Source organism: Carlito syrichta, unplaced genomic scaffold (assembly GCF_000164805.1).
Source record: "Carlito syrichta isolate Samal-C Ts95f unplaced genomic scaffold, Tarsius_syrichta-2.0.1 Scaffold307299, whole genome shotgun sequence".
Classification (NCBI taxonomy): Eukaryota; Metazoa; Chordata; class Mammalia; order Primates; family Tarsiidae; genus Carlito; species Carlito syrichta.
The window spans coordinates 2,313-13,342 of NW_007251395.1; the positions used below are offsets into that span (position 1 = coordinate 2,313).

General features: G+C 43.7%; 1 protein-coding gene across 1 annotated transcript in view; it reads left to right on the plus strand.

Moving 5' to 3' along the window:
• The first annotated feature begins 2,303 nt into the window (after nucleotides 1-2,303).
• Nucleotides 2,304-11,030, plus strand: part of LOC103266695 (translin-associated protein X-like) — a 36,997-nt gene continuing 28,270 nt past the window's right edge. The window contains exons 1-2 of the mRNA XM_008064327.2: nucleotides 2,304-2,358; nucleotides 7,864-7,978. Coding sequence (XP_008062518.2) covers nucleotides 2,355-2,358; nucleotides 7,864-7,978 — 119 coding nt within the window. The 5' untranslated portion in view covers nucleotides 2,304-2,354. The remainder of the gene's footprint in view (nucleotides 2,359-7,863; nucleotides 7,979-11,030) is intronic.

An 11,030-nucleotide genomic window follows, 5' to 3' on the forward strand; every position in this document is an offset into this window, starting at 1 on the left:
GGAAGGATCGCCGGAGCCCAGCAGGTCGAGGCTGCGGTGGCTGGGAGCAGCTACTGCACTCCATCCAGTCTGGGCGACCGAGTGAGACTCCAACTCAAAAAAAAAAAAAAAAAAAAAAATTAATTAGCCACGTTCTGCCCGAGCAAACAGCCTCTGAGAATTTAAGATGTGCAGATGTGAAACTTAATTTTTTCGGGGGTTTTGTGGTGGTGCTAGATTGCCCTGAGTCTGGATTTCAAAGGCCTTGACTTGTAGGTCCCATGAAGGGGTAGACATTAACATTAGTAAACAGGTGCATGTTACTTAAACAAGGTAATATTTGTTCATTAATATTAGACATGCCACATACTCAAGATTATTTTGTGTCTGGTAATATTTTCTCTATTATATACTAACGTGTGTTTATATTTAGTGTGTATTTTCTTTCTTCAACTAGACTTTTTTTTTGAGTTGGAATCTCACTCTGTCACCCAAACTGGAGTGCAGTGGCTGCTTCCGGCCACCGCAGCCTCAACCTACTGGGCTCCGGTGATCCTTGTGCATCAGCCTTCCATGTAGCTGGAACTACAGGCACGCGCTACCACGCCCAGCTAATTTTTTTTTTTTGAGTTGGAGTCTCACTGCGTCACCCAGACTGGAGTACAGTGGCCGCTCCCGGCCACCGCAGCCTCGACCTCCTGGGCTCTGGCGATCCTTCCACCTCAGCCTTCCGAGTAGCCGGAATTACAGACATGCGCTACCACGCCCGGCTGATTTTTTGATTTATTGTAGAGATGAGGTCTCGCTGCCCAGGCAGGTCTCAAACCCGTGGGTTCAGGCAATCCACTCACCTCAGCCTCCCAAAGGTGCGGGATTACAGGCTGAGCCACCTAGCCCGGCTTAATTTTTTGATTTCTTGTAAAGAGATGAGGTCTCCCCACGTTGCCCAGGCGGGTCTCGAACCCGCGTGCTCAGGCAATCCACTAGACTTTTGAAGACAAGCACTTGTGCCTTTGTTTTGACTGTAGCACTTTGCACTGAGTGGGAACTCCTCTCTTGTGCATCTTACATATGCACATACAGTATTTTCATAGTCCCTCTTTTCTCAGCATATTGACTTGGTCAAGTTCCTTATTTTATTTTATTTATTTATTTTTTGAGTTGGAGTATTACTCTGTCACCCAGACTGGAGTGCAGTGGCCACTCCCGGCCACCACAACCTCGACCTGCTGGGCTCCGGCAATCCTTCTGCCTCAGCCTTCCAAGTAGCTGGAACTACAGGCGCGCTGCCATTCCCGGCTGATGTTTGATTTATTGTAGAGATGAGGTCTTGCCAAGTTGCCCAGGCGGGTCTCGAACCCGCGGGCTCAGGCAATCCACTCACCTTAGCCTCCCAAAGCGCGGGATTACATGCTGAACCACTGAGTCCGGCTTGTTGTTCCTTTCTATGTATGATACTGTTCCCCTTATTCACAGATGCCTCTTTTCTTTGAGTTTATGTCTCCTCCACCAACTTTGTTAGTTAAAATTAACTGAAGATGGCTTATTAGTTTCCCGCGGGCTCAGGCAATCAACTCACCTCAGCTTCCCAAGGCGCAGGATTACAGGCTGAGCCACCGAGCCCGGCTGAAGTTCCTTATGTTAAAACAACATAAAATCTTCCACCCTCCTGTCTCCCTTCTATCCATTATGCTGTGGTTCAGGAAACTGGAAGGGGCTTAACTGCTTGGTTCTGATTGCAGTCATCTGAAGGCTTGATTGGGGCTGGAGTTATTTACCCTTTTGACTTTCTGCTTGCACATAGCTCTCTGTTCCTCTCCACGTGCAGTGTGAGTGTCCTTATGTGTGGCATCTGGGTTCCTCTGGAGAGTGAGCGAGGAGGAAGCCACAATCCTCTTCTGTCCTAACCTGAGACATCATGTGCTGTCAGTTTTACCCCATTGTTTGCTGGAAGTGTGGCAGTTCAGAAGCTGCTTCCTACTCAAAGGGAATTAGGTTCCACCGTGGGAAGAGAGGAGGCTCCAGTAATTTGTGGCTACGTTTGAAAACCATCTACCATCTACAGCGATCTTCAAGGGTGTAAGGCAACGAGCTGTAATTGAGTAGAGACTATATTGATTCTTGGGTTCCACAAGGCCAGAGGAACAAGAGAAAAAAAGCATGTTGATACAGAAGATGGAATTGTTTCTAACTTGGTGCCCACCTTACCCATCTGGTAAACCTACAGTTTTCTTCAAGATGGAATTTAAGTAGTTTCTTGCCATTAAAGCTTTTCTGATTTTTTTCTTATGCAGACTTGGTGACAGACGTTACATTTGTTCATGATCCATCTATCCAACCATGAAATACTGATTGACTATCTACTATGTTTTGGCATGTGTTAGTAGTGAACAAAAAATGTGGTTACTGCTTTCCTAAACCTTATGTGTATTTTGGATTGCATGATTAAGTTTTATTGATTTGTTTACATCTGTCTTCCATACTTTACTGAACTCCTTGGGATAGGATCTGTATCTTATCCATCTTTGTGTTCACAGTACCTGCCTTAAGTGATCACTGATATATTCTTAGCAAATAAGGAATACATGTTTATTATCTAGAAATATTAGGCAAAATCCTGGTCTAATTATCTTAGTAATAAAATACCACATACAGTTTGGTGCTTGTCAGCTACTAGTTAATAGTTTATGTTTTTTAAAATTCATACATGCTATGTCTGTTGGGTGCTTCCCATAGGCCAGGCGATTTGCTGGGCCTTAGGAGTGGACAGACATCGGAAATAAAGTAGTTATTAAGAGAGTTAAGTGGTTTAAGGGTAGTTCAATGACTAGGGCTTGAAAATTCAGCAAGTATAAACTTGAAATTTGCTTAAGTGAATAGATCTCTGATGCTCTCACCACAAAAAAATGTTATCTTGAGTTGATGGATATGTTAATTAGCTCGATAGTAGTAGTCATCTCACAATGTATATGTATGATGGGGACTCCCAAAAAACTGGAATTATGTTTTTGGAGGGCAGGCCCCTTGTAGTACAGGCTTCCCCCACTAGGTAAGTGTCCTAGGAACCTATCAGCATCAGTGTACCATCTTGTGTTGTTGTGAGGGGCTATGGTTGGCACCAGTGAATTTTTTGGGGGGGGATTCCTACAGCGCATTTGCCCATTTCTTTCTTTCTTTTTTTTTTTTGAGTTGGAGTCTCACTCCGTTGCCCAGACTGGAGCGCAGCGGCTGCTCCGGGCCACCGCAGCCTCGACCCGCTGGGCTCCAGCGATCCTTCCGTGTCAGCCTTCCGAGTAGCCGGAACTACAGGCACGCACTACCACGCCCGGCGAATTTTTGATTTATTGTAGAGACGAGGTCTCGCCAAGTTGCCCGCGCGGGTCCCGAACCCGCGGGCTCAGGCCATCCACTCACCTCAGCCTCCTGAAGGCGCGGGATGACAGGCTGAGCCACCGAGCCCGGCGCATTTGCCCATTTCGAGATGGATGATTTCCACGAACAACTACCCACACCGTGCTGAGTGTTCAGCCACTTTTGACTGAGAATGGCACGACCCCCGCAACCCGCCTGCCCTATTCATCCCGTCTCACCCCGAGCCACGATTTTTGTTTCCTTGGATGAAAAAAGTCCTCAAAGGGAAACATTTTGTCTGTGTGAAAGAAGCGAAACAAAAAAATAAGCATTAAAAGGTGTCAAAATTGATGAGTTCAAAAACTGTTTTGAGCAGTGGAAAAAGTATCTCAGGTGTGTTGCATTAAGCAGAGTCCTTTGAAATTGACTGAGGCTTAAATATGTAAGAATAAATACACAATTTTATATGAATTCTGTTTTTTTGGGAGGGGTACCCCCATGCATATCAAAACTTTACATTGTATACCATATACATATGTATACACACATACACGTACACACACAATTTTTATTTGTCAGGTACACTTTAGTAAAGCAGGAGCAAAAGATGACAGAAGACAGGATAAAGAATTGGAAAAAAAGTTATACATGAAAAAAGCCCAAGTTTCTTTTTTGGGAATATTTATGTGTGGTAATGTAACTTTTAAAAACTTTATGTAACTTAGGGAGGGAATTAAAAGTAATTTTTGTGGCTGGACATGGTGGCTCATGCCTGTAATTGCAGCACTTTGGGAGGCTGAGACTGGTAGATTGCTCGAGCCCAGGAGTTTGATACTAGCCTGGGCAACATAGCAAGGCCTCATCTCTACTACAAAAAAAAATAATGATAATAGCCCGGTGTGGTGGCATGCAGCTGTATCCCCAACTACTCAAGAGGCTTAGGCGGAAGCATTATCTGAACTCAGGAGGTCAAGGGTATGGTGAGCTGTGATATGCCGCTGCACTGTAACCTGGGCCAGAGTGAGTCCCCGACTCAAAAAAAAAAAAAAAAAGTGATTTTTGTAAGTAGTTACACATCATCATTTTGTACTATCTAGATTTTTATTTTTTAGAGAGATAGACAGGGTCTCACTTTGTTACCTATACTAGATAATAGTGTCATGGTGTGATAATATGTACTTTACAGTACATGTTTTGACAATCATTCCAGTATTTCTTGCTGGTGTTTTTTTTCTCTCCGGTCCAGTGGTCTAGTGCACGGTCCCGTACCACATGTGGTTTACCACAGCCTTGAGCTTCTGGGCTCAAGTGAACCTCCTGGCGTAGCCTCCCAGGTTGCTGGGATTGCCAGTGTGTGCCACTACACTCAGCTTAGATTTTTTACAGTATATACAATATGCCCCTTGTGAGACTCTCAAGTGGTAAATCCCCATTAAGGCGTTCTGTATTTAAAGAAAGAATATTTTAGTTACTAGCAGAGCCTTCGATTTTCAAGTAAGTTAAATAAGATAGTTTTGTCCTCTTCATTTTTACAGAGTGAATAATATTTGCTTTATTGTACATAGTGACAGTATTTTTAAGTGTAGGATGTTTGCCTTCTAGTCATTTGTATTTGTAGAAAATTAAAATTGTTTCTTAGGCTGGGCTTGGTGGCTCAAGCCTGTCCCAGCATTTTGGGTGGCTGAGGCGAGAGTATTGCCTGAGCTTAGGGGTTGGAGACCAGCCTGGGCCACTTGGAGAGACCTTGTCTCTACAATAAATTAAAAAATAAGCTGGGCATGGTAGTGCACGCCTGTAGTTGCAGCTACTTGGAAGACTGAGGCAGAAGGATTGCCTGAGCCCAGCAGGTTGAGGCTGTGGTGGCCATGAGTGTGCCACTGTACTCCAGCCTGGGCGACAGAGTGAGACTCTGACTCAAAAAAAAAAAAAAAAATCATTTCTTTTTTAAATTTTTCTCTCGTAAGATTTACCAAGTGTCTGTAAAAGTTTAACATAGATGAAAACTATGTTGGAAGACATTTCAGAAAGGAGGAAGGGATTGCATGAGAAGTCTTTAATTAAAAACACTAGAGAAAAATAGCTGGGTGGTATAGTTTGTTAAACTGAAACCCAGGAATTTTTTTTTTTAATTTTAAAGATGTGGGGTACAATTTAGGATTAGGAATACAAGTGGATATCATGTAGGTAAAAACCCAGGTTTTTCTGGCACCTACTTTGCTATCAAAGGTGAAGAGTTGATTTCATTAAAAGGAGTCATCAGATGAATATTTTACGATTTCAGAAACATCTGAGTAAAGAAATGCTTCTCTTTTTTAACTTTTTATTTTGAAATAATCCCAAAAAAGTGAGAGATTGGAAAAATAGTACAGAGAACTTTTATATAGTTTTTACATAGAAAGACCAATTTTTAGCATTTTGCCACTTCTGCTTTATCGCTTTCTCCATGTATGTAAATTTATATATCTATGCACGTACTATTTTTTTAGAACCATTGGAGATCAGTTGCATTCATCATACCCTTTATCCCTTAATACGTCAGGATACATTTCCTAGGCAAAAAATGACTCTTGTGCAACTCCAGTGCTGTTATTGATTTCAGGAGATTTAGCATTGACACAGTACTTTAATCTACAGTACATGTTGTGGCAGTCATTCCAATATTTCTTGCTGGTGTTTTCTTCTCTCTAGTCCGGTGATCTAGTGCAGGGTCCCATACCACCTGTGGTCGCCATGTCTCTGTTCTGTTTTCTGTACTCCAGCCTTTCCTTGTCTTCTCAGCCTTTCCTTGTCTTTCATGACAGCGACCTTGCTGAAGAACCCAGGCTTTTCACTCAATAGACTCTTCCTCCTCTTGGGTTTGATTGCTGTTTCCTCACAGTTAGAGTCGAGCTGTGCATCCCTGGCTGAAACACCCCATAAGCAATGAGTGTCCTTTGGGGTATTGCAAGGAGCCAAATTGTTTAAGACCTCGAGGGTGTTTGGAATGTGAGATGCAATGCAGTGTTGTCAGAGAGTCTTAAAAACTAAAGCATTTGTTTGTTTATTTTTGAGTCGGAGACTCACTCTGCCGCCCAGGCTGGAGTGCAGTGGCACACTCATGGCCACTGCAGCCTCGACCTGTTGGGCTCAGGCAATCCTTCTGCTGCAGCCTTCCAGGTAGCTGGAAATACAGGCATGCACCACCACGTCTGGCTAGTTTTTTTATTTACTGGAGAGATAAGGTCTTGCCAAGTTGCTCAGGATGGTCTCAAACCGTGGCTCAGACAATCCTCTCATCTCTCCCTCCCAAAGTACTGGGATTATAGATATGAGCCACCACACCTGGCCCGTTTTTTAAGCACTAAGTACTAATTCAGGGTCAGGAAAAAACAATAACTCTTAGGAAACAAAGTGGTAACTTTTTTTTTTGAGTTGGATTCTCACTCTGTGACCAGACTGGAGGCAGTGACACGCTCCCGGCCACTGCAGCCTCGACCTGCTGGGCTCTGTCGATCCTTCTGCCTTAGTCTTCAAGTAGCTGGAACTACAGGCGTGCGCTACCATGCCCGGCTAATTTTTTAGATTTATTGTAGAGATGAGGTCTCACCAAGTTGTCCAGGTGGGTCTCGAACCCGCGGGCTCAGGCAATCTACTCATCTCAGCCTCCCAAAGCGCTGGGATTACAGGCTGAGCCACCGAGCCCAGCTTCTTTTTTTTTTATTTAAAGTTTTATTATAAAGTTGTGGGGTACAATTCAGGGTTAGATATACAAACATTGATCATGCAGATACCCTCAGGTTGAAAATTTCTATTTGGAAGTGTTGAATTATCAGACAGTTTATAAACTAACTGGGCACCACTGTCTGCGTTCAGCCTTTCCTTGTTCTCAGGAACTCGTCCTAGTTTTCTCCTACTTTCAATTTTCTGCCTAGATTTCTTTCTTTTTTTTTTTTTTTTTGAGTGGGAGTCTCACTCTGTCGCCCAGACTGGAGTGCAGTGGCTGCTCCCTGTCATTGCAAGCTCGACCAGCTAGGCTCCGGCGATCCTTCCGCCTCAACCTTCCCAGTAGCTGGAACTATAGGCGCATGTCACCACGCCTGGCTAGTTTTTGTGATTTGTTGTAGTCTCACCAAGTTGTCCAGGCTAGTCTCAAACCGGGGGGCTCAGGCAATCCTCTCACCTCAGCCTCCCAAAGTGCCGGGATTACAGACTGAGTCACCACGCCTGGTCAACACTTAGTTTTAAATGTTTAGACATCTGAGAACATAAGCGGACCTCTCTAGGTACTTTAGGGTTTTTTAGTGATGTAGACCTAGGATGTGTGATAGTTAAGAACACTGTAGATAGTAGGTGCTACAGAATGTTTCTGATGTTCAGCTTTTTGTATTTTGAGAAGTAGTGTTGTTATTACCATGTTCTACTTCTGTCATGCCTTAATTGGAGGCAGGTAACTATAGTCATTGTGTTCACATTGTGACATGCATTTTTTTTTATCATTTGAAAGTCTTTCAGTATAGAATATACATACTTATGGTCATAATATTGTGTTTTTAGTATTTCAACAGGAACTTGATGCAAGACATGACAAATATGAGAGACTTGTGAAACTTAGTCGGGATATAACTGTTGAAAGTAAAAGGACAATTTTTCTTCTCCATAGGATTACGAGGTGAGTAAACATCTTTCAAATATGTTACAGTTTGATGCAATTTATATTTTTATGCTTGGCGGGCTCAGTGGCTCAGCCTATAATCCCGCGCTTTGGGAGGCTAAGGTGAGTGAATTGCCTGAGCCCGCGGGTTCAAGACCCGCCTGGGCAACTTGGTGAGACCGCATCTCTACAATAAATTAAAACTAGCTGGGCTTGGTGGCGTGAGTCTATACTTCCAACTACTTGCAAGGCTGAAGTGGAAGGATCGCCGGAGCAAAGCAGGTCGAGGCTGCGGTGGCCGGGAGCGGCCAGTACACTCCAGTCTGGGCGACAGAGTGAGACTCCAACTCAAAAAAAAAAAAAAAAAAAATTTGTATTTTTATGCTTTATAATGGTTAGTAATTAGTTGTTAGAGTATTCTGACACCTTGAACATTGGAATTAGAAGACATTTGCCGCAGGTACAATTTAAGAATAAATAATTTATAAATATAGGAGGGAAAATTCCTATTTTCAGAGCAATGAAGTATTCTGTAGTCTGTTAAAATCATTAATATACAGATATTGTTTGTGAAAATATATTAAATTTTTGGCCAGGTTCTGTGACTCAGCCTGTCATCCCAGCACTTTGGGAGGCCGATGTGAGTGGATTGCCTGAGCCTGCAGGTTCTAGACTAGCCCGGGAACTTGGCGAGACCTCGTCGCTACAAACAATAAAAAATTGGCTGGGCGAGGTAGCTCATACCTGTGGTCCTGGCTGCTGGGAAGGCTGAGGTGAAGGCTTGCTGGAGCCCAGCAGTTCATCACTCGATGCTGGGGTGGCTGTGAGCATGCCACCGCACTCCAGCCTGGGCGACAGAGTGAGGCTCCAACTCAAAAAAAAAAAAAAAAAAAAATTTTAAATTTTTGATTGCTGCTAGAACCTATTACATTAAAACTTTATTTGGCTGCTAGGTATGAAAATTTTAATATGAGATAAATGTTAACATTTGCTTAACTGTCGGGCGTGTTGGCCCAAGTCTATAGTTCCAGCACTTTGGGAGGCTGAGACGAGAGAATTGCCTGAGCGCAGGGGTTCAAAACCAGCCAGGGCAACTTGGTGAGACCTTGTCTCTACAGTAAATTAAAAAAGAAGCTGGGCATGCACCTGTAGTTCAGATGCAGGTAAAAGGCTGAGGTAAAAGGATTGCCTGAGCCCAGCAGATCCAGTCTGCAGTGGCCATGAGCGTGCCACTGTATGCCAGCCTGGGTAACGGAGTGATACGCCGACTTAAAAAAAAATGTAATACTAGATAAATGTTAAAATTTGCTTAACTGCCAGATGTGGTGGCTTACGTCTTTAATCCTAGCACTTTGGGAAGCAGATACTAGAGGATTGCCTGAGTCCAGGGTTTGAGACCAGTCTGGGCAACATGGCGAGACCCCATCTCTACAGTAAATAAAAAAATTACCTGGGCGTGGTGGCATGCGCTTGTGGTTCCATCTACTTGGAAGGTTTGGGCATAAGGATTGCCTGAGCTTAGCAGATCAAGCTGTAGTGGTTATGAGTGTGCCACTGCATTCTAGCCTGGACAGCAGAGTGAGACTCCAACTCAAAAAAAATAAAATAATCTGCTCCACTTATTTTCTTATTCATTTTGAACTCATTGCTGTCTGGCTTTTTGCATCACAGTTATTGAAATACCCTTGTTCCTTTCAAATTTTTAAATCTAGTGCATACATTTCTTATTTTATATTTTTATAGCATATGATACCATTGACTACTTAATTCTTTGAAGATTTCTCTGTGACATGATTTTCTTTGGTTTTCTTTCTCCAGGACAATCTTAGTATTTTAGGCAAGTTCTGTATATTTGATAGATTTTTTGATTTCAAGTGAAGGAAACCAGCTAAGACTGACCTGAAGTACAGCAGGGAAGTTAATGATAAGGGCTCTAAATACTCAGCTTTATCTTACGAGCAGCTGGGTGCCTCCATCTTTCATCTTTGCTTTATTTTATTGTATTTTGTTTTATTTTTGAGTTGGAGTCTCACTCTGTCACCCAAACTGGAGTGCAGTGGCACGCTCCCGGCCCCCTCAGCCTCACTCTGCTGGGCTCCGGAGATCCTTCGCCTCAGCTTTCCAAGTAGCCGGAACTATAGGCGTGCGCTACCTCGCCCGGCTGATTTTTTGATTTTTTATTGTAGAGATGAAGTTTCGCCAAGTTGCCTGGGCTGGTCTCGTACCCATGGGCTCAGGCAATCCACTCGCCTCGGCCTCCCACAGTGCTGGGATTACAGGCTGAGCCACCGAGCCCGGCCTCTTTGCTTTATATTTCATTTGACCAGTTTCCTTTACCTGTTTTACTTGAAACAGAGGAGGTGAAAAATGTCTACCCTCCAACTCCCCAGCTTATGTGTTGCAGTTCTAGCTCTTAAAGTTTCTTGTTATAAATTTTAGGTGCTTCTACAGAGTAGCTATGATTGGCTTTATACTATATATCTTAGAAAGTTGCCCGGCACGGTGGCTTGGTTTTGTAATCCCAGCACTTTGGGAAGCCAAGGCGAGAGCATTGCCTGAGCTCAGGGGTTTGAGACCAGCCTGGGCAACCTGCAAGACCTCGTCTCTACAATAAATCACAAAATTAGCCGGGCATGGTAGTGAGTATCTGTAGTTCCAGCTACTTGGAAGGCTGAGGCGGAAGGATTGTCTGAGCCCAGCAGATTGAGCGTGTGGTGACTGTGAGCTTGCCACTGCACTCCAGCCTGGGCCACAGAGTGAAACTCCTGGAACTCAAAAAAAACCCAAAAAAGGTATTTAGGGAGGACCAAATAAAATTTATTGCTTTTTTATTATTAAAAATATAATGGAAGGCCGGGCTCGGTGGCTCAACCTGTAATCCCAGCACTTTGGGAGGTCGAGGTGAGTGGATTACTTAAGCCCGCGGGTTTGAGACCTGCCTGGGCAACTTGACAAGACCTCATCTCTACAATAAATCAAAAAATCAGCTGGGCGTGGTAGTGCGTGCCTATAGTTCCAGCTACTTGGAAGGCTGAGGCGGAAGGATCGCTGGAGCCTAGCAGGTCGAGGC